The sequence below is a fragment of the Helobdella robusta genome (assembly GCF_000326865.2).
Source record: "Helobdella robusta unplaced genomic scaffold HELROscaffold_16, whole genome shotgun sequence".
NCBI lineage: Eukaryota > Metazoa > Annelida > Clitellata > Rhynchobdellida > Glossiphoniidae > Helobdella > Helobdella robusta.
Genome location: NW_008703893.1, coordinates 2105759 through 2133226, shown reverse-complemented (window position 1 = coordinate 2133226; position 27468 = coordinate 2105759). Strand labels below are relative to the sequence as shown.

At 33.4% G+C, this 27468-nt stretch overlaps 3 protein-coding genes across 3 annotated transcripts in view; 1 reads left to right on the top strand and 2 right to left on the bottom strand.

Annotated features, from left to right (window-relative positions):
- Positions 1-8529: 8529 nt before the first annotated feature.
- HELRODRAFT_151232 (hypothetical protein) lies at positions 8530-19708 on the bottom strand (the record flags this gene model as incomplete). Its single annotated transcript, XM_009015571.1, has 3 exons — positions 8530-8714; positions 19169-19394; positions 19679-19708. Coding segments are annotated over 3 exons (441 nt in total), but the record flags the coding sequence as incomplete, so codon positions are not given.
- A 2120-nt stretch (positions 19709-21828) lies between these two features.
- On the bottom strand, positions 21829-24264 carry HELRODRAFT_185416 (hypothetical protein). The gene is given in 7 exon segments (XM_009015570.1): positions 21829-22087; positions 22100-22734; positions 22876-23007; positions 23151-23214; positions 23384-23463; positions 23963-24028; positions 24062-24264. 6 exon segments carry the CDS (start codon positions 24117-24119, stop codon positions 22634-22636), a joined length of 501 nt encoding a protein of 166 aa, XP_009013818.1. The 5' UTR covers positions 24120-24264; the 3' UTR covers positions 21829-22087; positions 22100-22633.
- A 270-nt stretch (positions 24265-24534) lies between these two features.
- HELRODRAFT_190854 (hypothetical protein) overlaps positions 24535-27468 on the top strand; it is a gene marked incomplete at its 3' end in the record, with an annotated part of 3570 nt that continues 636 nt past the window's right edge. Inside the window, exons 1-7 of the mRNA XM_009015569.1 lie at positions 24535-24895; positions 25113-25352; positions 25630-25809; positions 26257-26336; positions 26449-26609; positions 26695-26802; positions 27130-27235. Of these exons, the coding sequence (XP_009013817.1) occupies positions 24553-24895; positions 25113-25352; positions 25630-25809; positions 26257-26336; positions 26449-26609; positions 26695-26802; positions 27130-27235 (1218 nt within the window). The 5' untranslated portion in view covers positions 24535-24552. The remainder of the gene's footprint in view (positions 24896-25112; positions 25353-25629; positions 25810-26256; positions 26337-26448; positions 26610-26694; positions 26803-27129; positions 27236-27468) is intronic.

The window sequence follows — 27468 nt, the reverse complement described above, 5'->3', positions numbered from 1 at the left end:
CATTTATTCATTCGTTTATTCATTCATTCATTCATTCATTCGTTCGTTCGTTCGTTCGTTCATTCATTCATTCATTCATTCATTCATTCATTCATTCATTCATTCATTCATTCATTCATTCATTCATTCATTCATTTTTAGTTTAGTTTTTTCGTTTATTCATATGTCTTTTTAGTCATCCATTCATTAATTCTATCAATCAATCATTCCCTCATTCATTTTGGGGTTATTAATTCTAAAAAATCATCCTTAGTAGCTACGATAATGCCCATAGAAGGTTAAAGTTAAATAGATCGTTTTGAATTGATGCCTGAAGCATTGAACTTTTTGTCTGGACTCTTTTAGTGATTAATTTATTCAATTATTTTATTCACTAACTTATTGATATTTGTTGAGTGTTTCAGCCGATTCAAGATTTAAGATGATGATGGACGGATGAGTGAATGAGTGAGTAAACATCTGAGTGAGTGAATGAATAAGTCAGTCAGTGTGTGAGTGAGTGAATGAGTGAGTGAGTGAGTGAGCGAGCGAGTGAGCGAGTGAATAAGTAAGAATAAATTTCCAAACATGCAAATTAAGAAGTTGAACTAAGAAAAACTTGAACTCGTTTGAGGCTGGTTAAGTTTTATTGCAACACATTTTAAATAATTGCAAACATTTCAACGTCATTTAGGCTATCAACATTTGACTTCTAATAAATTTATCAGTTCGATCTAATTTATGAAAGATCTATTATTATCATTATTATTTTTAATAATAATAGTCTTTTTGTTTTTTAAAATCGTGTTAAAATATCTAAATAAATGACGATGATAATGATGACTCATTCACCCATTTTACTCGTCCGTTCGTTCATTCATTCATTTTTTAATTCACTCACTCATTCACTCATTCATCATCCCCAGACTCTGATTCTGTTGTTTTTCCAGCTGCGATGATCCTTCAAATAATTTACGCCTGCTTCATGCGTATCTCTCTCATCATCATCATCATCACGGACATCTTTGTCATCATCATCATCATCATCGCCACCATCATTATCAGGATTTTCATAATTTCTAACATCATCATCGTCGTCGTTGTCATTTCTTTTGCCCCAGACTCTAATTCTGTTTTGGTTCCAACTTTTCGTACGTTTACCAGATGACAAACTTGATCGTGGCGACGACGACGATGATGACGATGATAGTGAATAAGCCGATGAAGATGATGGCGATGAATGTTTAGTTTTATCATTCCAAATGATGACGTCATCATTTTCGTCAATTTTTCTCTGGGTAGATTGAATTTTGGAAACTGAATCGTCACTTTTATCATCACCATCTTCACCATCGTAACGATTTGTAATTCTATTGTCATCATCATCGTTATTATCAGCATTATTATCATCATTACCATCATTAATATTATTTTTAGACCGGGGATTTCCGAATCTTTTTCCCCAAAGCCTCAAAGAACTTTTCTGAAATTCCTTTTGCAACTTTTTACGTTTCATGACGTCATTTGGCCCGTTGTTGCTGTTGTTGTTGTCATGAATGCTGCTAATTGCTGTAGTCGCATTGCTGATGTTGTTCTTCTTTAGTCTTCGCGACATCTTCTTAAACATCTTCATTTTGTTAACGTCATCATTACCAGTGCTGCCGTCGTAATACTCCTTGTCATTATCACTCTCTCCTCTTCTCATAATGACGTCAAAAAGTTTGTCACTTGTCACGTGATCGATGACGTCACGATCATCGTTGCCATCATTGTCCGCACGTACTCTGGTGTAGGCGCTGAATTTTCTATTATTATTACCAAAGCTATTTTTATTGTTATTGATGTTGTCATTATTATTATTATTTATAATGTTGTCGCCATCGAAACCCGTCAATATTTGATCAATCATGACGTCATTTCCGTCCATATATCTCAGTCTTCCACGCTCCAGATCTCTGCCGTATTTATAATCTTTCGACGTTACGTCATCACGTAAGTCCTCATCCGGTTTCAAATTCAAGTATGGCGGATAATGGGAGATAAGAAGAGGAAGATGACGACGAAGAAGAGAAGAAGATTTATGTGAAGATGATGATGATGATGACGACGGTAATGATGATGATGGTACTAACGATGACGATGTTAATGACGTTGACGTTGACGATGACGCTGGGGTTGCAATGGTAGTCGTGAGCAGAAGAAAAAGTAAGTAAGACATTTGCTTTGATTTAATGTTGGCCAAGAAAAATGTGGTTTATATTTGTTAGGTATTTGTGTTGTTGTTGTTGTTGTCGAAACAGTATTTATGTTAATAAAGTAATTTGATTATTCGGAAAAATTAGTTGTTGTTGTTGTTGTCGAAACAGTACTAATGTTAATAGAGTAATTTGATTATTCAGAAGTACCGTGAACAACAGTAACAATGCTATACTATCTATAAATACTACCATGTAGCAGTGTTAAAATGCCTAGCACATGACAGCGTCTATCTATTAGCTTATGTAGTAAAAGTCACATCTGACATAGCAATCAATACATGCTAATGATAATTGTACATATAGTACCAGTTGTTACTAAAAATTATGGTAGTATCATAAGCTATATCATAATTAGTAACATCACTTGTAGAATTATGAAAATGTTCACAATGTAGTATTGCAGTACTTAAAGTTTAATTGTACAAACGATGATAGTAGTAGCAGTTGCATCCGCAGGATTAGTAGTAGTAGTAGTTGTTGTTGTTATTGTTGTTGTTGTTGTTGTAATGTTTTCCAATGACTAGGATTTGTAATAAAAAGTGACGAAGACGAGTCAAAGTAAATTCAAGTCTTGATAGATTGACCGCTATGGATGGTTTTGATGATGATGTTTGTGATGATATTGATGATGATGACGTGAAAATGATGATGATGACGTGGAAATGGTGATGATGATGTCGTAAGGTATGACGAGAATGATGACGACGATGATGAAACTTATTTGCTGTTTTTTTTCTCTAGTGCAAAGTTTATTCTGTGTCAGAAAAAGAAATAGAATAAAATGATTTAAAAATTTTTTCATCTAATTTGAAAATTTATTTTTCATTTTGGTTAAAACGAACCAACTATAATAGTTTTTAGACGTTTAAACATAAAAAATAAAAAAAAATAAATAAGTACAAATAATGCTTGACCTCAATAAATACAGCAGAAAATTAATTTAGCGCCTCATAAATTTACACTCCGAAATTATGAAAAATATGACGTAGTTATCATGTGACATGACGTGCTACCTTTATTTGTTACGTTTCGATACACATCGCCTGTGATCTGCTACTACTACTGCTACTACAACTATTACTACTACTACTGCTACTACTACTACTACTGCTGCTGCTGCTGCTGCTACTACTACTACTACTACTGCTACTACTGTGTGTGTGTGTAAGTATATGTGTGTGTGTATATGTGTGTGTGTATTTTTCAAATTCTAAATGCGAATGTTTGCATAGGCAGTTAAAATTTTAATGTGATTTATGTGTTTTGCTCATTTTGCATTCTTTTTTAGTTCGTTTTATTTTTCTATTTCTCACTTTTATCTTGCCAAATACTTTGTATAATCCTAATAAACCGACAATAATAATAATAATTATAAACAATAATAATAATAGCAATTATAACACATCAATCATTTTTAACAGCATTAATTACATTATTAATGCCACAAAAAAAACTACATCAGTAACAACAACTTCGTCACACTAATAAAAATTATTTCAATGTCAGGCCTATTAGTATTATTTCAAAAATACATACACACATATCTTAAAACAAAGTAAGATTTATATATAAAAATACTTTTGATCATAATTAGTATAGTTTTTCTTAAGAAAAACAAGAAATCGCCCAAAATTTAAAATCAAGACTAATCTTAAAATATGCCTAACACTTATCCTGGTATTTATTAACACCACATGTTTGTTTTTTCTTCATTGCTGGATCTTACGCTTAATTCTCAATAGTGAAAAATAAAAAAACTATTTCGTTTTTTTGTTTATCTATATCTATTTTTTATCAAATTTAAAAAAAATTTGTAATTCAAAATTTTATCGAATATAGAGCGTAGCGTCAACGGATTGACTGTAGCACTATCATTGATATTAAACTTTTCACGGGTAGGATAATGAATAACTAAACTGTATTAGTTAATTCAATAAATAATCAAGTTAATCAATTAATTATACATTCGATAGTTAAATCAATTAATTAAATGATTAATTACCTCACTTGCTGTGGTGGTTTGCAATCAAGGAAAAAAAATTTTAGAAAATTTTCCGCCAAAATTCAGCGCGTCTTTTCGGGCACGCACCCCATTTATAGCCAAGTCACCACGCGCGCTCAAATTTCATTGGCTGACGGACTAAGCCACGTGACTTATGAATATTGATGAGGTGAATTATGAATATTGATGAGGTGGATTATGAATATTGATGAGGTGGATTATGAATATTAGTTAGGTGGAGGAACTATTTCGTGTAGATTTTCTGAGAAATTGCTGGGAGTGTCTGATGGTAGGAGCCAATAGTTTAATACCACGACAATGTGATGAAAATCGTTAACAGTACATTAATTTTGTTAGGACTAATATCTGAGGTATTAGTATTCTGATAGGAATGACATTATTAATACTGCTAAGAGAATGTAATGCAATAAATAAGTAACGATGCTATTTATATATACTACTCTCTTCATGTTGTGTTGCCTAACGACTGAAAGATCACATTCAACAATAACAACAACTCAAACGGCAACACACGCAAAAACATCAACAACACAAACAACAACAACACAACAACAACAACATTAACAACAGGATCATCTCACATATAACATCAACGACGTGACATCAATAACGTATTCAAAAGCATTAAAACAACAATATCAATGTCAATATCAACAACAGCAAAAACATCAACAAAAACATCAACATCAACAACAACAAAAACAAAAACACCAACAACAACAAAAACAAAAACATCAACATCAACAAAAACATCAACATCAACAACAACAAAAACACCAACAACAACATCAACATCAACAAAAACATCAACAACAACGACGAATGACACTTTAATAACAGCAGCACAACCTCAGCCCATCCTTTCAAAATTAAAAACATCAAGTAGGGAGGAAAAACAAAGAACAAATAAATTTATAAGATGCCCATTATCGCAATTGTTTCATCTATGCATCTTTGTTTACCTCTGCCCTGTTTACTTTACTCAGATGAAATGTATTTACATAAACAAACACGTGCATACACATACACATACATTCACACGCATGATATACACACACACACACACGCATACGCATACACACATACATAAACTCACACACTACATACATATACATACATACATATATATATATATATATACACACACACCCAATACACAAATGTACGATTGGGTAGTGAATTAATTAATTGATTTATCATGTACTTTGAAAGTGGTTGATGTGACAGGACTCCCATTCGCACACCGATACACACACACACACACACACACACACACACGAACACACAGACACACACATATGCCACCATGTAGTTATTTCATTATCGGTAATGTCTTCAGGATCGTTGGCTGCTCTTAATTTAAGTCTCATTCCAACAACTATAATCATTATCGCGTTACAACAAAAATTAGCACATAATGAAAACCATTCGGTCGACTCAAGATACTATGTATATATCAAAATTGTTGGGATTTCCATTACCAGATTATTATTATTTTTTTATTATTCTTTAAAAATCAGTATCTGACAGACGCAGAAACTGTTACAGCATGCAAGGCACATATACATTTATTTATAATTTTTCTTGCTCAGGGGATTGAATACTGCATGAATCTAGTGAAAAAAACTACCAGCTTAATTCATTATACCAGTGCCACGTTTTCAAACTTATAGGGCAAAGTTTATAATGGCAACTATTTGTGTCTAAAGACACTAAAAATGATAAACATTCCCGTCTGAAAAGTGAATTTGACTGAATTTTAATAACTCAAAACGGAGGGGGGGGAGCATTGTTCTTAGGCCCCCTCTAGATCCGCCACTGGAAGTTTCCATCTATCAGCCATCTAAATTCTGAATAATATCACGTTGAAACCTGTGCACTGTTTTTCTCAAGGTTTCCGTTCATATACTATAGTTCAATTCTTATATGTGTGTGTATGTATGTGTGTGTGTGTGTTTGTGTGTTTCATCATCATTATTAGTCATGAATACCCATCGCTATGACGTCACCGTCATTATTACTACGCCATTTGCAGCGGCAGAAACACAAATTCATTTTAACGTTTATTCAAGTTTAGAATTCCTTTATTATATTAACTATTGAAAACAAAACCAATGTGCCTGTCTGCTGCTGTGTATCTAAGAAAAAAAAGCGACAGTAACAATAATAATAAAAATAATAAAAATAATAATAATAACAATAATAATAAAAATAATAATAATAACAATAATAATAAAAATAATAATAGATAATAATAGATAATATTATTATCGTATTGACCAGTTAATAACGAAATGGCACCAAAGATATAACCGTGTACATTAGTTGATATTAAAATGTATGAACTTAAGAGTTGATAACATTAATTACAGATTTACAAACAAATAAAAAATTACATAGATATATAGATAAAGATAGATATACAAAAAACACATTGATATATAGATACAGTTATACAGATGAATATATATAGATAGATATCTAGCTAGATATATAGAATAAAACGAATAGAAAGATAGAGAGATAGACTGATATATGGATAGTAGAAGCGCAAAAGAGAAGACAGGAGGGACAACGTGTTAAATAGCACGCAGACATTAAGAAATTAACTGAAACGCAGAACCAATGAAGAAAGAAACCAGAAGCAATGAAAAACATTTTAATGTTACATTTTGTCTGTCACTTCAACCTACAAACAAAAAAAAAACAAAAAAACGAAAAGATCTAAAATAGACTCTAGAAAAACACACACATATGTGTATATATATGTATATACAGAAAATTGCATTATGTGTGATTGTGTCTCTGTGTGTGTGTGTGTGTGTGTGTGTGTGTGTGCGTACGAGTATGCGTGTGTGTGCGTGTACACATAAGGTTATAGACCTGAATGATGATAGATCCGCGCCGACGTACCGCGTAACAAGGTTTTAAATGCTAAAAGTACGTTTGTAAGAAAAAAAAATGTATTGCTGTCTGATGCATCACAAATTAAGAATAGGGAGGAAAAATCGCCCTCAAGAAATGTCCTTTACTCCTGAAACATTATCAACAACTTATGCATACATATAACAAGCTACAAAACCACAAGGAAAATATACATATATAAACTACTTAAACTGAAAAATAGAAAGTTGAAAATCGTATAAAAATCGCTCTATATCGACTTGTTTCCAACAAAATAGACGTTTATACACATATGGGTGCATATAAATAGAAACAGGCCCTAGAAGAGGAATGCCATAGGGGTCGTTTGGCATGGGCCTCCCTCCCAGTTTTAGGTGTCTTTACAATGAAATATAGGCTTTGGAAATGTGAAAATTTTTGGTGACTGTTTATTTATTGCTGGTCACATATTTTTTTTAGAAGTTTTATATGTCAACTGTATGTTATCTGACTCAAGCCATATATAAATATACAAAGAAACTATTATTATTTCTATTCCAATTGCATTGCGATGATTATTAGTGATTTATATTTTTTGAATGATTTAAATGAAATTAAAATAAAAGTTGGATCAAAAAATAACGCGTAGATTTTCGAAGGGAATGTGAGGACTATCGAATGCTTCTGAAATCACAATTCAACAAAAAAAAAGTAAATTAAAATGCCAAGAAATATTCTTAAAATGTCGGAATGTACTAAAAAATGACTACTGCAAACCAAAAATTGAAGATAAAACAAAACAAGAAACGAATTTTATCTTAGAAGTCGTGGCTAAAATAGGAATATAAATAAATAAAAATGTAACAGAAAAAGAGAAGAAAAATGGAAAAAAATTGTTTTTGGGAATTTAATTAGAAGTCTCTTCGACGCAGTCTGTGCTAGTAACGATGTTGTTGTTGTTGTTGTTGTTGTTGTTGTTGTTGTCAGATATTTTCGGCTGTATCAGTAGCTGCTGCTGCTGCAGCAGCAGCTGCTGTTGATGATGATGATGATGTTCATGTCCGGCCAACGATGATGATGAGGAGGAAAAATTATCGTCTGTGTACTTTTCAATTGATCTGTTGGCGGTACAGTAAAATTAGTTAACAAAATTTACAATTAATATGCACTGCGAACGAGCATGGACTACTTGAAATCTTTTTATTTGCCATGTCATAATCAAGTTAACTGATTAATACTCCAGCCGTTCATCCGCCTATTTGTTTATTCATTCATCCATTCACCCATTTATGCATCAATTCATTTTTCAATTAATTAATTAATTCATTCATTTGTTCGTTCGTTCGTTCGTTCGTTCGTTTATTCACTCAACCATTCAAACCTTCTCCTCGCGTTCATGAAAAAATTGATGACTGTAGACATCTTTAGACCAAGTTGTTCCGCGATGGTCGCCTGCACGTCCTTGCTGGGTCGCTTGATTTCTTTGAAGATGGCCACCAAAGTGCGACGCTGAATCTCAGTGAAGACCATTCGAGACTTCTTGTGGCTGCTGCTGTTGCTGCCGACACGATCTAGACGATGTTTTTGCGGCTGCTGTTGTTGATGGTGGTGATGTTGCTGGTGTTGCTGAGATTGTTGATGTTGTTGCTGGTGATGTTGTTGGTGTTGCTGTGATTGTTGATGTTGTTGTTGTTGTTGCTGGTGAAGAAGTTGCTGTGGCTGCTGTTGATACTGCGAATGGTAGGACACACTTTGAGGCGACGACGACGTTGACGACGACGATGAAGATGGTTGAATGAGTTGTTGTTGCTGCTGTTGATGATGATGTAGTTGCAGCTGTTGTTGATGCAATTGTTGTTGATGTAATAATTGTTGTTGTTGTTGTTGTTGTGATTGAATTGCCGACGCTGTTGTTGTTGTTGTCGTTGCGCGGATATCTAAGTGCTGGTCTTGCGTCAATTGGCCCTTCATTATACCTGATTGCATGCAGAAATTAATCAATCAAAATTCATTGCCTCTCAGATGCCATCAATAACAACGCCAACAATCGTATCGTCATCCTCATCGTCTTCCTCCTCCTCATCACCATAAATTTCATCATCGTCGTCTTATTCGTCATCGTCATCTTCATCACATTCTTCCTCTTTGTCATCATTTTCACCGCCATCATCGTCGTCGTCGTCAATTGTTATGTCATCTTTATCATCATCATCATCGTCTATCTTTATCATTCCGTTATCATATATAGTTTTTGTTATTTTCATCATCGTCATCATCATCGTCATCATCATTATCGTCATCGTCATCATCTTAGTAGTCTCCGCGATGGTAGAGCTTGTTGCAGATTAGAACAGTTAATAAAGCTAATGAGATTTGGTGCAAATCATCATCATCATCATCCTCATCATCATGGTCATCATCATCATCACCATCACCACCACCATCATCATCATCATGGTCATCATCATCATCAGTATTATTGCCAGATTATCATTTTCGTTATCACTACCATCGTCGTCTTACGATCATTATTATAACTATTATAATATAATACAATCATTCATGTCAGTATCACTGACAGAAGTATCAGCATTGTATCATCGTACTATCATCGTCATAATCACCATGGCCGTCGTCATCATCACAGTAACACCATTTTGATTAGCGATATCATCATCATAAAACTTTGGCAGCCCTAAGTTTAATGTTCTGCCGGCTTCTAAATAATACAATAACAAAACGACAAAGACCATGATGATGATAATGATGAAGAAGATAGTGATGATAATGATGAGGAGGAGGAAGATGGTGATGATGATAATGAAGATGATGATGATAATGAAAATGATGATGTTGTCAAAAGCGATATACTACTGCTTTCATTCTAATATTTTCACTCCAACTAAAGACACTCTTATTATCATCATCATAAAAACAACTCATCACAAACGCCATCATCGTCATCATCATCGTCATCATCATCAACATCATCGCCATGATGATGTATGTGTATATTAATTTCATTCCAAACTATTTTACCGACCATCCTTCATAATAATGATCTTCATAGTCCCGTGAGTATAGAATGATCATCATCATATCATCATCATCATCGTCGTCTACATCATCACTACTATTATCATCATCGTCATCGTCCTCTTCATCTTCATTGCTGTCAAAAATGCCATTCATTTTTTAATGTCAACCTCATCAGATTTTTACCTACATAGTCACTTCAGTTTTCTCAAGACATACGTACACACACTCTCACACACAGACACACAAACGCACGCACACACAGAAAGACCCACACACACACACAAACACACGCACGCACGCACACAGACAACACACACACAAACAACACACACGCACGCACACAGACCAACACGCACGCACACACACACACACAGCGAAAGTATATGATAATACATACTCACCCGCGCAAAGAGTACGTACACAAATAGGCCAGTGTGTACATCCACCTACACTTTGTATACAACACATACACACATGCATACAAAATCCCACACACACACACATACACTCGCATACATATACTCACATACATACATATATACACGTACATACACCCACGTACATACACATATTGACAGATTAAAACAACCATCCCGATAAACTAAAAAAAATATTGCTTACTTTATAGTATGCTCTAAAATGAATGACTTCAGAAAAAAAAATATATACATATACATACAAACATACATAGAAAAGGAGAGAAAGAAAGAAAGGAAGAGAGAGAGAGAGAGAAAAAGACATAATTTTGAGTGCATGCGAGAAGACATAACTAATCTTCTATATCATCTCGTTCCATGCATATATGCCAATTGCTTAGCCTATTTTTGTTCACATTTTGTTCTTTTTTGTGTTTTTTTTCTGTTATTCTGATTTTTCTCTATTCTAACGAATGACGTCCGACTAAGTAGCAGCAGAAAACAAACCTAAAACGATAACGAAGATGATTATTACGTCACTGATGACGTCACTGAAGACGTCATTGATGATGTCACTGATGATGGTGGTGGTGATAGTAATGAATGCCAATGATGGCAGTGAAGACGATGACGTAAAAACTAAAACGACAACCAATATGATTATGACGTCAGTGATGATGTCACGGATGGTGTTACTGATGATGATGATGGTAGTGGTGATAATGACGTCATTGATGATGAAGATAGTGATGGCGGCGATGATGACATAAGAATGAAACGGACGACGGAGTATGCAGATATGAATAATAAATGAGTGTGAGACGATGATGACGACAACGATGATGATGACGATGATTACGATAACATAAATTATGTTGAGGACCATGAAGAAGAAGAAGAAGAAGAAGAAGAAGAAGAAGAAGAAGAAGAAGAAGAAGAAAAGGAAAAAAATGATGATGATGATAAAGATAATGCCAAGGCAATAACAAACCAAAAAAATGGGAGATAAATTAAAGAGAAAGAAAAAATTAGACCCACAGAGAAATAGATTGATAAAGTAAAATAAAACGACAAAAGAGAGAATATATAATTAAAAAGGAGAAGAAGAAGTTAGGGCAAGAAAGAAAGAGAGAAAGAGAGAGAGAGAGAGAGAGAGAGAGAGAGAGATAGCAAGAGAGAGAAAGTAAGAGAGAGAAATACAGACAGAGAAACCGACAAATGTTTTGTTAGTTATATTGATAAAAAAGTAATAAACGATGCTGACAACGACGACGATGATGAAAAGATGATGTGAGGATGGAAGGATGGAAGGATAAAAAAAAAACGCGATGACGTTTTGGTGATGTTTCCAGGCTCCCAGGAGCGACATAATGGTGGTTTCCAAGCTATTACCATCACTTCTATCTATAATTAATGCCTTTATTTGACCGAGCTGAGTTTTTACGTGCCTCTAAAACGGCTGTCTCAGCCATTCCTCATGTTAACATTTTCAAGATAATTTTTAACGGCTATTGAATGTCAGTTATATTTTATTTTTATTTTGTTCTCATTTATTTTATTTTTTCCTTTAAAACTCAAATTTTTTTTTCTGAATTTTGATCACCCCTTTTTCGCTAAAATGGTATGACCTTTTTTTAAGTACACACACACACACACACGCACACACACACACACACACACACACACACACACTCACACACACACACTACCACACACACACACACATTCAAACACACATATAAACACACTCACACATATCTGACGAGTATGGGTTGAAAATTTTTCATTTCTTTAACATTCTCGAAATAAAAATTTTTTCTTGATTTTTTTTTTTTGTAAAAAACAAAAAAAGCAGTGGACGTGTATTAGTGAGGATTTATTCATTTTTCGCTTCAGTCAGTCAATCTACGTTGACCTTGTGACCTCTGTGTTGTTGCGCTAGTTGGCTGAGAATTTAAATGATGTACATTTATTTTGTTGCTGTTGCTGCTGCTGTTGTTGTTGTGGCTGTTATTATTATTATTATTATTATTATTATTATGTTGTTGTTGATGTTGTTGTTGTTGCGGCTGTTATTATTATTATTATTATTGGTGTTGTTGTTGATGTTGTTGTTGTTGTGGCTGATTTTATTATTATTATTGGTGTTGTTGTTGCACTGTTGCTGTTTTTGTGGTTGTTGTTGAGGACGACGACGATGAAGATGAAGAAGATGGAAAACAAGATGAAAAGAAGTAGGAGGAGGAAGAGGAGGTAGATGAAGTTGTCCGGGCGTCAAAAAGAAGCGGAGAGAGAGTCATGATTAATATTCGTTATTATGAATCGCTATTTTTTAGAGCAATGCCAACGACAATGACATCAACAAACAAACAAGCAAACAAACAAACAGGCAACACAACACGTAAACAAACAACATAAACACACAAACAAACGAACAAACAAACACACAAACGAACGAACGAACGAACACTCAAACGAATAAACAACACACCACAAACAAACAAAAAACATACATAACATTAATTTTATGAAGAAAAATTATATAAATCATTACACAATGGTGATAACAACAACGACAACAGCAACAATAACAACAACAACAACAACGACAACAACATTGTGAGCAATAGTAACAACATAGCAAAATAATAATAATAATTTGATGCATAGCCAAATATAAGTCAAGAAATGTTTTAATTTTCTTACATTCGTCCATTCATCATCCGTCCCTTCATTCGTTCCTTCATTCGATTTTTTATCTCTCTTTCACTCACACATTCATTCATTTGTTCGTTCGTTCGTTCTTTCGTTGGTTTGTCCGTTCGTTCGTTCGTTCGTTCGTTTGTTCATTCATTCATTCACAAATTCATTCATTCATTCATCCATCCCATTCTTTCACGCACGTCTCTGATTTGTTAACTTTATTCATTTTCGCACACTCAATCATTCTTCCGCTAATAAAAACAAAACAGCCACAATCCCAACAACAACCAAAATAATAATAATAATAATAATAATACAATCCATAATAATAATAATAGACTAATAATAATAATAATAAACAGATACGCAGGGCATAAAGTTTTTAAAAAATGCTTTGGTCAAGAGCGTGTAATAATAATAATAATAATAAATAAGAAGAAGATAAGAAAGACGAAGAAGTTTTAATAATAATAATAATAATGATAATAATAATAATAATGTCAGAAGTATGGAGAACACAATGACACAGACGATAGGCTACCGTAAACAATGTTGTATCTCCGTGGAAGGAAATAAATAAGAAATAATAATAATAAATTAACAATAAAAATGATAATAATTTAGGAAAATAAAAACAAGCTCTTTACTTTTGAAAGTATTTTATTATTTTATAGCAGGGATATCTTTTGGCATCAGTATCAGCATATCATCATCTATATCATCGTATATATCATCATCTATGTCATCATCTATATCATCATCTATATCATCGTATATATCATCATCTATATCATCATCTATATCATCGTATATATCATCATCTATATCATCATCTATATCATCGTATATATCATCAGCTATATCATCATCTGTATCTTTAGTTTTTAGTTTTACCATCATCTTCGTCGTCGTCATCATCTCTATCTTCATCATTAGGATGACATCATCACCACGATTTCACCATTAGGATGACGTCACATTTATAATTGCATCAACAACTAGAAGAACAATGGCGACCATTATCCGGAAACAAATTCGTCGTCACGGCAACGCGATGATCGTTATCATCACCCTTTCTTATCACCATTATCACCACCATTAGCAGCATTCTCATCGTCAGCAGCAGCAGCAACAACATTACAGACATCATCATCATCGTTGTCGTCATTCATCATTATTAATATCACCATCATCTTTATCATCATGTCCTTACATTTACATGAACATTTTCATCATCATTATCATCATTGTCGTCGTCATCTTTATCACCATCATCGTCATCTTCATCATCACCATCGTCGTTGTCGTCTTCATTGTTATCATTATCAAGAAAAGTTAAGAATTGAAAAAACTTGATCAGAACAAGGAAGAAATGGAGATGAGGAGATAAAAAAAGAAAAGAATGACAGAAAAAATGACCAGCAGAAGAAGAAAGAGAGAAAAAGAGAGAGAAGAAAGGAGAGAGAGAAAAGGAAGAAAAAGATAAGCAGACAGTAAGACAAGCAGACAGAGAAAGAGAGAGAAAGCTCATAAATAACAAGTTGCAAACATTAAACAAACGCCGAACGAACTAAATGTAGAGCATAAACTATAACACCAATTGCAATCGAGCAAATTTTACAAACATTGTATGTGTGTATGTTTGTTTGTTTGTTTGTATGTAAGTTTGTTTGTCTATTTGTTTGTTTGTACGTGTAGGTATATATACGCATGTATGTGCGTGCTAAATAATAACAACTCAAACATCAATAACAACAATAAAAATAAAAATAATGGCAAGAAAAAATTTTTTCCCGAGACAGTAACCAGCCGTAAAGTTAATTCAATATACCCAACAACAAACAGGCAATGAGCGACGTCCAATGTTGGAACAGGTCAATGTCAAAATCAGCGTACACATACACATACACACACACCACACGCACACACACGCACAAACACACACGCAAAAACACACCCACATACTTACACACACACGTACATACATGCATACATTCATACATACATACACACACACACATTCACACATACATATATATGTATACAAATCTACATACATATACACATACATACCAACATTCATACAGACATACATGAATGTATACAAACATAAAAAATCGTGTGAGAAAGAGCGTAAAAGTCTAATAAAATAATTGCGTATATATATATATATATATATATATATATATATATATATATGTGTGTGTGTGTGTGTGTGTGTGTGTGAGTGTGTGTGTGTGTGTGTGTGTGTGTGTATGAAGATATGAATAATGATAGCTTGAACGAAGTTACCAAGTACAATTATCATAATAATGATTTTCATGATGGTATGATAAATAATCTCAATAATAATAATAATAATAATAATAATAATAATAATAATAATAATAACGACGATAATGATGATGATGATGATGATGATGATGATGTGATGATGATGATGATGATGATGTGATGATGATGATGTGATGATGATGATGATGATGATGTGATGATGATGATGATGATGATATCGGCAATAATGTGAAGGGTGTCAAATGAAGATGAAGATGACGACGACGAAGCAGATGATGTTATTACCGTTAATAAAATGCAAATAAAATGCACATTAAAAGAAATATACATACAGGATCGCAACTTCAAAATGCTCTCTCGGAATGCATACAGACCAACAACTTGCAAAAAAGATGCATGCATACATGCAAAACATGCATGCAAAACATACAAACATGTGTATGTATACAAACATGCATGCATGCATGCAAACAAAACGAAAATACAAACATCTAACCAAGCAAACATACATTAAAACAGTGAAAGCGTCGAACATGCAAACACAAATATGCATACAAATATTCATACATACAAAAAACATAAAGACATACGTAATACATATATACATGCAAACATACAAACCATCAAACATAAAAACACATACAAAAAATAGATAGGAGAACTTACATAGAAAACCATTTCTAGATATTTATCTAAAAAATTGAGTTGTTGTTTTGGACGTCTTCATATACGAAACACATAAAACATGCATGTGTGCATGTTTGTGTGTATGTTTGTATGCATGTTTGTAAGTATGTATGTTTGTTTGTTTGTATGTATGTACGTTTGTTTGTATGTTTATATGTATGTTTATATCATTCAAAAAACAAATAAATAAACACATACATATGATTATACAATGACATATATATGTATTTATACGAAAAATCGAAATACATACACACGCACATACATACAAATTAATGCATACACATACATACATACATGCATACACAAACACGCAAAAAACATACAAACTTATGTATGAACAAACATGCAAATATAACCAAGCCAAACATTACGAACGTTAAGAAACTGCATGTTTTGGACCAAGAAGATGGTAATGTTGACAACGATCATCATCATTTTCTTCATCGTCATCATCAACAAGAACGACATGATGGTGAGGATGATGATGATCATCATCATCATCATCAACATCATTTAGAATTATAAAAGGCGACAAACTATTGAACAGTTTTTAACGTTATTATTTTGCCAAAATGGTGTTACGATGAGGAAGAAGAAGAAGAAGAAGAAAAAAAAGAAGAAAAAAAAGATGAAGAAGAAGAAGAAAAAGATGAACAAGAAGAAGAACAAGAAGAACAAGAAGAACAAGAACAAGAAGTATAACAACAAAAAGAAGAACAAGAAGAACAAGAAAAACAAGAAAAACAAGAAAAACAAGAAGAAAAAGAAGAACAAGAAGCTGATGTTGCTGCTGCAGCTACTGATGATAAGGGCGATGATAAAGATGATGACGATATCAAAAGAATGGTGTTGTGCTATTGCTCAAAGCAAATTAACGTCTGCGAAAATTACAGTTCTTTGGGCAATTAGATTAACCGTAGCTGGAACACATCACCACTATATAGTCATCATCATCATCATCGTTGTCATCATCATCATCGTCGTCGTCGTCGTCATCACCATCATCACCATCATTATCATCATCGTCGTCATCATCATCATTACTTACGTCATCATATATACATACATAGATACATATACAATACAATACAATACATACATACATCCATGCAAACATACAATACAATACATGCATACAATCATGCATTTTCCATGTATAATGCACGCATACTCGCTAATGACATTGAGATTAAAAATTAAATAGCAATAGTAAAAACATCATCACACCCAGCAGCAGCAATAGTAGCCACTTCAACGACATTAATATGCAAACAACCACAACAACAGCATCAACTACAACGACATATGAGAATAATGATGACTAACATATCTTGTAGTAATATACATGTACGTACATGCAAACATGTATGCGTACGTACGGCAACATAAGAAAAAGCAATGAAAAAGAAATTAATGAGGAGCATGGAATGTGTATGTATGTATGTATATATGTATGTATGTACGTATGTATGTATGTATGTGTGGGAGTGTGTGTGTATGTATGTAAGTATGTATGTTTGTTTGTATGTATGTATGTGTGTGTGTGTGTGTATGTATGTATGTATGTATGTATGTTTGTCTTTATACATGTGTGAGCATGTGTACAACTATGTATGTATGCAACTATGTATGTATGCAACTATGTACGTATACGAACGTCGCTTAACGTTCGTATACGTATATATAGTTTATCCTATTTGTACGTGAAATACTTTAATATATACCTTGTACACACACATAAATACACATATACGCATATATACACATACCCAAACACACACACACATACACACACACATAAATGCACAAAACACAGACAGAACAGTAGACTATCTAGCTAGACATTACAAAAACATCCCTCTATATTTTTTCCTCTTAGTTACATGCACCTACTCATCAAAATACCAAAAAAGCATACACATACACACAAACATATACAAATACCACACTCACATACGCACTCATTGACACGTTAGCACATGAAAAATTAAAAATACATACTTACAGAAAAACATCCAAAACATATCATATATGCATGCCCATATACACGCATTCATACATAGATGTATTTTGCATACATACATACATACAAAACATACATACAAAAGTACAAACAGACATGCAAACATGTATATACGCATACAAACATACATGCACTTAGTTTAAAACATATCTCGACATGAAATAATAACAAACACGTGCACACAATCATACTAACTTAAGTATGCCCGTACATGAAAGCAAACTGTGTGTACATCGTACTTCAGTGTGTACTACATGTGTGTGTGTTTGTGTAGTATGCATGAATGCCTGGATGCATGCAAATGTACGTTATCACATCCAAACAAACATCGGCAAGCACACAGAAAGACATACATACAAACAAACAAACAAACAAACGTACGCACACATACATACATACACACACACGTGCATAAACACATACACAAACAAACGCGCGCGCACACGCACGCACACCTATTATTGTTTCATACCATCTAGGGAGGCAAAAACAAAATGAACACAAGCCATCCCTCACATTTAACTCTCATTAATTTCGAACGGTTGAAATAACAATGTTCAATTGGAAACAACCAGACGCCACATAAATTTCTAAATTATTAATTAGTATTAATTTATTTTATTATTTATATATAAATATATGTTTGTTTGTATGTGTGCGTGTGTGCATATGTAATTTGTGCGTGTGTGTTTGTGTGTATACCGAAGAGAAACACAGAAGACCACAGACAAACGCGCGAGCATGTAAGTAAAAACATCGAACGAACCTGCCACATTTACACCACCACCACTACAGCCATCATCTTCAAAACCGACACAGCCGCTGCTACTGCTACTACCGCTACTGCTGCAGCCGCCACTATTCCCGCCACTACTACTCCCTCCATTTCTCAGGGCAACCATCTTGTTTTCCTCGCTCTGGTCCAACCACTTTAACATACGTCTGAACGTCTCCCGACCTGATTTTAACTTACTCCAGGGTTTTGGGTTTCTAAGTAGGTCACTGAGTGTTCCTTGGCTTCGACCTAGGACCTTCTCTGCAAATACTGCTTGCGGTATGCTGAACTTTTTCAATTCGTTGTTCACCTTTGTCAAATTAAATTTGAATTAGTTAAGAATTTTTGGCAAAATTTTATTTAGATATCCTTCTTATCTCAGGCTGTAGGCTGGTGTAGCGGTAAAGTGCTTGCCTCTGGCGTTGAAGTGATGGAGTTCAAATGTAAAGAGATATTCCGTCTATTGTGAACGCATGTCTGTACGCAGGGCGTTTTTGGCAAATTTGATTCAAAGTTCCCACGGCGCTATATAAATCAAACGTCATCACCATACAAAATTAATTCTATTAGCATAAATAAGTACAGTATGTTCACCTTAGTCGCTATTTCTTTAGTATTTAATTCTTCTTTGTCGCTGGCGTTGTCATTGTTGTTGTTGGTGGTGGTGCTGGTGAAAGTTTTGTTGCTGCTCTGATAGTCAATATTGCTGCTGATGTTGTTGTTGTTGTGATATTCAGCGTTGTTGTTGCTGCTTATGACGTTGCCGATGACGTTGCCGATGACGTCATCGTTGTTTTTGATGTTGTTGTAGAACTGTTGAGAGTTATTGTGAATGATGAGATCGGTCGTTGAAGATGGCTGATCATGATTCGGAGACAGTTGGTAATAAACAGGCGCCGCTGCCGATACTGCTGTTGCTGCCATGTTGCTGTCAACGTAAATTTGTTGCGCAACATTGTTATTGCTGTTGCCGAAGTTTGGAAAATTGTTGTCGTACGCGATATTGATGTTGCCGAATGATGCGTCGCCGTCATCTGCAAAGTAATTCTGAGTCGTTGTTGTTGTCGACGAGACTAATGTCGTGTTGTCTTCTAAATCATAAGTAGGATCGTTGTTTATGATGAAGTTGTTGTTGTTGTTGTTGTTGTTAGCGTTGTTTGTGAAATTTTGGCTGTTGTTACTGTTGAGCAAGTTGATTGGATAGCTAAGTGCTGAAGGAGTTTGCTGAAAAATGAGCTGTTGCTGCTGTTGTTGCTGCTGCAATTGTTGAAAAGGCCAATAACTTTGCAACTGTTGCTGTATTTGTTGCTGCTGTTGTTGCAACTGCAGTTGTTGTTGCTGCAACTGTAGGATTTGTTGCTGAGTAGTTGAGTATATCTCTCGCTGTGGCAGCAGATTTGGTTGCTGCTGCTGCTGCTGCAACTGCTCATCGTAAAAAGTGAAGTCTGTGATAAATTGCGGTTGAAAATTTTGAAAACTGTTGGAATCTGTAAGAACATTTCTGTTGCAAAGTGTGTCAGAAGCGCAACCACTATTCAGAATTTTCTGGATAATCTTATCATCATCGTCGTCGTCGTGATCTGAAGGTTCGACAATCAATAAATTTCTTGTTTCTTTGTGGTTGTTGTGGCGCATTTCAGAGCCACCATCACTCATGACTTCATCGTCGTCGTCATTGTTGTTGTTTGCCATGTAACAATAATCGAGATCAAATGAAACGTTCTTATCATCACTTTTAATTTTATCTACAATTATATTATTATTAGTAGTAGTAGTAGCTGCTGCAGCAGTAGCAGTAGTAGTAGTAATGTCATTTATAAAATTATTCATGTTTATATTGTTGTCAGTGGTGTTGCATTTTCATTGATATCCACATCAGTTATAGTACTTCTTTTATTATTATTAATATTATTTTAATAAATTTAACAAAGTAAAATTTATAAATCTATAATAAATATGCAGTTGATTTTAAATGCTTTCATTTTAACCATGACACTTCTTCTATCTCTAATGCTACTGCTACCCATTCATCATTTTGCCTTTGATTAACATCTACATACTATATTTTCACATATACTACTACTACACTATACACAACTATATTTTCATCTGTCCATTCTTCTCAGACATATACCATAGTATTAATTAACATTACAACCATCTACCAACATTAAACTAAATATCTTGTAAAACAATCAAATCTTTTCATTACACATTTAACACAACTCTCACAACCTACACAAACGCACACTTATTCAACCGTACACACACACACACACACACATACGCATGCACAGTGCACAATACAAAGTGTACGTCTACTTAGTAATGTGGCATCCAGTGTAAACAAGGAAACTATTCACTCTGATTCCTCTTTTAAATCTTTACAGAGATGCTCTGCCCCAGAGTTTCAATTGCGTTTATCTACATATACGCACATACATATGCGTATATCATTGTATGATATATATTAGAGTACATATACGAGTATATATATACTCCTATGTTTATATATAAATGATATCTATATGTATCATATGTTTGTATATGATATCTAGATGATATATATGGCTATATACATAGCAGTTTTATTTATGTTTGAGTGAGCTAAATAATATAAGTTGCTAAATCTTAAGTATTATTGCCATGTATTTTTGTATATGTAGGTATGTATTATTGTATCAATCTAGTATCAAGATTGTATCAAGTTGTATCATATCTATCAAGAAACGAGACGAAATTCGATCAAGGCATTATTATATTTTCAGCGACAACAAAAATTTTTTTCAACTTTTGAGAAAATAGAAAAAAAACAGATTAAATAAAATCACGTTTTTGAGTTTTGAAAAATTAAACAACAGCCTGTCATTTGAGGCACGCGTCTAACTAAAATAAGTAATTTATACATAATAACTGAATAAAATTTCAAAAGACAATTTCTGTATAATGTATAAGATATGACAAATGAATGATGGATTCAAACGAACGAACGAACCAACGAACGAACGAACGAACCAATCCCAAACATGCAACAGTGCAAAAAACCAAACATGAAAGATTTTCATAAACAAAATATAACAATTTTTTCAACAAACAAAGAAACAAAAAAATTTTTAACATGACTTTAGTTGCTAATAACGTTGCTATATCTCGATAATAAACTAAGAACAGATGAAATGAATAAATGCTTCAGTCTGGTTAGCTAGCAAAAATATGTCCACATTTTCTTGATATATCACCGAATGATTGAAACAATGTGATGGCAGACTATGTAAATTATCACCAGATCATAAATGTAATCAACCCATAAAATAATATCAATCAATCATTCAGTCAGTCAATCAATCATTCAACATATTATTCAACCCTTCAATCAATTGATTAATCGTTTATTCATTTATTTATCCGTTTATCCATTCAATCACTCATTCAAACAACCATTCCGACAGTCATACACTCACTCATTCGGTCATTAAGTCTATCATTCAATCACTCACTCAACCAATCACTCAATCAACCACTCATTCAATCAATCAAACAAACACTCGATCAATCATGGCTCTGTCTCTTCAGAAACTCCTGATAAGCACTTTCAGACATAAGTTTCTGTAACTCATTATGATCCGTCAGCTTTAATTTAAACAACCATCCTACAAAGATTACAAATTTTTCATTTTAATGTTACCAAAAAAAACAAAAAAAATTGAATTTAAAAAAAATAATTATTATTAAATAACTTTTACCCATTACACAGCTGACCAAAAAAAAAACAAAATAAAAAAAGATCCAACCTTTCTCGTAACAGGACTTATTAATTATGCTCGGGTTTTCCTCGGCCTTGTCATTCCTCTCGACAATCTCTCCAGATACCGGGGTGTAAACTTCAGAGGCCGCCTTCACACTTTCCACTGCACCTACCTCATCTTTGGAGAAAAAAATCAAATCTTTTTTTTTCTCATTTTTAAATACCTAATTATTAATTCATTTTTAATTATTTAATTATAAATTATTATTATTGTTAATATTATTATTATTAACAATAATAATAATATTATAATTATTATACCTCCTTTGTCATATTTATCCCCGACCTGGGGCAGCTGACAGTACACGATTTCTCCTAAAGACTCCTAAAAAAAGTCAGAATTATTTATAAAAATAACTATATTCAAACTATAATATTACCACTATAATGAAAAAAATATTATACCACCTTATTGTTGATTATAATAATGAAATAATATTATTTTATTATTAGATATAATTATTTTTATTTTTACTGAGAGGTTCTTCAGCTACCTGAGCATAGTGACTAATGCCAATGGTTCCTATCTCACCATTCAATGAGATCCATTCGTGTTTTTCTGAGTATCTTCTTTCTAAATAATAAATAAATAAATGAACAAATAAACTAATTAATTAGTTAATTGAAAAAAAAATAAATTAACTAATTAATTGTAGAATCCTTAATTTAATTAGTTGGTAATTAAGAATTAATAAAAATAAAGTTATTCATTTATGATTTGATCAGTAAAAACATGATAAATAATAATAATAAATTTATTTTTATTGATTTGATTGATTAGTCTATTTATTTCTATTTAATTCCAAAGATAAAGAACATAGATATAGAATTGTTAGTTGAATGAATGTTAGGTTTTGTTAATTAATTTTATTAATTTAAGCACTAAAAAAATTATTTCATATTATTTAATTAATATATGAAATAAACAAATAAACAGGCCAAAGATAGCACATGCATATTAAAATTTAACATAACATAACACACATATAGATGGATGCATTTTTTGGTCCAATCAAAGAAAAATACTTATAAAAATTTTCATGTTTCAGCAAACATTCAAACCTGACACTCACCAGCGTTGACAACCGAATTTTTTGATAAATATCTCTGACTAGTGATTCGCTGATTAAAGTGGTGACCTTTGAAGAGAACGCTGACTGAAGTACTCTGACCTTTGCTCATTCTCAATAGCAAGTTCATTGGACTTCGGAGTAGACTGGCACACGTCATGTTAAGTTTCTTTACACAGCAAACAAAAACTTAACAAAATTAATTATTTATAAAATTAAAGACAACGATTTTATATTACAATTTGCAATAAAAATTTCCTTTTTTAAATTTAAAATGACGATACGAGAAGATTTGTTATCTGCGGAGACAGAGAAAGAGAGACAACAGTTCAGCTGGCTCCGATGATGAGAAATGTGCAGATTAATTTAAAAGTGAACTTGGAATTTAAATTATAATTCTGAAGATAAGGTAAGCATGAGTGTATTACGTAGGTAAGTTATCTAATCTAATGTTGAAAACATACGATATCATTCAAACAATGCTTCTAGATCATTATTATATCATAGGGCAACATTATCACAGCTCTCTTTAGTATAAATAATTTAATCTACAAACATCAATTTGCCTGTCGTGATTTTATTTTTCTCCAAGCATGGCAGAACAAATTAGAGCAATCTTTCTTCTCTTGGCATTCTGCTTCGTGTGCAAGGCATTTGATTTCAATTTTGAAGTGTTTGATGAAAGGGACGTTCGTGTCGCGTACGATTTGCTTCCTCTCAAAAATATATCAATACCTAACGCTGGCAACTTGAATTTCCACGTCAAGGTAGACAAAAAAGGCACAACATACCAACTACTTATCAGCTCCTATCTGACCAACGTCAACACAAAAGATAGGGCTTACCTTTGGACGGGTCTGAAGAACTTGACAACCGCCAAACTTGTTCCTCTGCCTCCTACTCTCTACTGGCCTAAAGACATCACACCCGCCCCTAGTACTAATTGTATTTGATTATTTTCTAAATTAATGTTTTCATTCGGAATAAAACTTATCATCAACTCATTTTTTTCAATAAAACAAATTTTATTGACTCTACTATTGATTTGTAACATGAATAAAGTTTGCGAAATTGTACAATTGTACCGGTAAACATCATGTTAGGGAATGCAACATCGATAACTACGAACAAACAAATAACCACCATAAAACAGATGATGCCTTTCCGTTTGAGCTGGCAGTGACGATCCCAGACGGAGCGGATATCGTAGGTAAAGGAGATGGAAAGGTGATCCTGGTCGATATAAGCGACATCAACTTTCAGAATTATTTCGATCTAACGAGTCCGAAAACCCCGACCAAGAAGACTTTCATTTTCGGTAGACTAATATGGATGGACCTCGGTGGCATTAGAACTAATTATCATTTTCTCACTTGTAGACGCATTATCTCGGGTTGGTTCTATTGATTTGTATTCATGCTTACGTCAACAGCAATTTTAAATTGATTTATTGATGATGTATTGACAATTTTTAGCATTCCATCTTTAAAAATGACTCTTTTAAAAACAGCATTTTAGTATTTTTCTTTTTGCAATAACGTTCATCTTGAAGAAAATAACTTATCTCTCACAACAGAAAAATAAAAATATAATTTAAAAATCACATCACATTTCAGTACAACCAGTCCATAAAACAAAAAAATTCAATAATTTAATCTCTTCTAAACCAGACGTGTATAATTTTTCAGAGGGTAGAAACCAGTTAGTACTCTACCACAGTCCCTCCCTTGGCGAAGACTTGACCAGACCGTGGGTGGACATCATCCTCAAGGAAAACGCCTGTGACGGCAATCTTGTACTGGCCCACATTAAACAAAAGAAAGATGATTGGCAGGTCGTCTATACAACTGGTTAGTAGCGCAAGATGGCGGAATGATGAAAAACGTCTGGTGGGTAAGTTTTTTCGAAATGGTCGGGTTAGACCTCCAAAAAAATTCCAGCTGCTATTTTTAATATAAAATTACGTTAGGCTGAACCGCATTCATTTGCGTGTCATACTTGATACCTCTGAGTGATGCAATCGATGAGAATAATTGCTAGGTAACGCTGAGACTGAACTGTTTTAAAAGTTTTTCATCAATTTCTAAAAGCAGTGCAGAGCAGATATAAACAACATCAAATAATTAAATAATAAACTAATAACAAGTTGAATTGGTATTGTTGGTTATTATGTTAGTAAGTATTTTAACAGTTGAAAATGAAACTGTATACACAACTTTGTGTATACTACAAACATTCGTAAAATTTTTAATGAACATCAAGAAATTTAACTAAAATCATATTTTACTCGGTTAAAGGCAAAGTTATGAAGAGCTTGAACTTTTTCTGGCCTGAAACCGCCAGAGGTAATCCTGGATCGTGGGACGCTCCTGAAGAAGTTTGTCTAAACAATTTTTGCAATATTATATCTTATTATTTATAACGTTAATTTATTGAAAACAAACTTTAAAATATAAAAATTTACTTTCAAATAACATCGCACATTCAAGATAAAAGGTCTGGTTTTGGAAAAAGGTCGGGAATATTTCGATGTTTTGGTCGGTGACATGAACAAAGATGGCTTCCTTGACGTCATCGTCAGCGTGCAGGGATCAGGAAGTGATAGGAATGGGACCGTAGAAGTCTGGCAGATTGATCCGCTCAACTTCCGGTTAAAATAAAAGAACCAAAAAACTAATATTCATATTATTAGATAATCAAAAACATATAACAAAATAAAGAATGAAATTTTTTAGGGAAGTTTCAGGATATGTTCGACACGTGATAGCTGGAGATTTCATTCCAAGGATCGGAGCCAAGGATAGGAGTCCCGGGTCACTCAAACTTTTCTATCCTGATAAGCAGTCCGTGTTATCTCAATATGTACATTTTCATTCATATATTTCTATTTGATATGTTTCAATATGTTCATTTCGCTGTTTAGAATGTTTTTGTTGAAGTTTTGGGTTGAAGTTATTGAATTTGTAATGTTTTCAAAGACTGTTAATATTTTTGAGAAACACATAACCTCATCATCGCCTCGGCTACGGTCATCATTATTATTGTGAACATTATAACCATCAACACGTTGTAATCATCGTCAATATCATCGTCTTCGTCATCTTCTTCATCGTCGTCAAAACATCATCGTTGTCTTCTTCCTCACCTTCATCACTGAACCTCAAATACAGATCAGAAAGTGGCAAACCGTGGGTTCTGGTAGCTGGTGGCGATAATGGCAAAGCTTACTACCTCCAACCAAACAACAATGACAAGTATAAATGGGATTATACCAAGGTAATGTTGCGTGACTTACATTATTAGCACGTTCAAATTGCATTGTTCCATCGTATCATTCTTGTCGTCGTCATCATTATGATATCATCCTGATCAATCCAACATTATCATAAATATCATCATTAAGATATCAATCCGGCATCATCATAAATATCATCATGAGCTGTTGTCATCGTTGCCATCATAGCCATCGTTGTCGTCATCATCGTGTGATTGAAAACTACAGAGCGTAT

Excerpts from the sequence above, each read along its gene's own strand:
- HELRODRAFT_185416 (XM_009015570.1), bottom strand. The coding sequence starts at position 24,119 with ATGACGTGTGCCAGTCTACTCCGAAGTCCAATGAACTTGCTATTGAGA. Across the intron at positions 23,008-23,150 it reads GGATAAATATGACAAAGGAG|ATGAGGTAGGTGCAGTGGAA; the intron begins GTATAATAATTA and ends TTTTCTCCAAAG. Across the intron at positions 22,735-22,875 it reads TAAGTCCTGTTACGAGAAAG|GATGGTTGTTTAAATTAAAG; the intron begins GTTGGATCTTTT and ends TAATCTTTGTAG.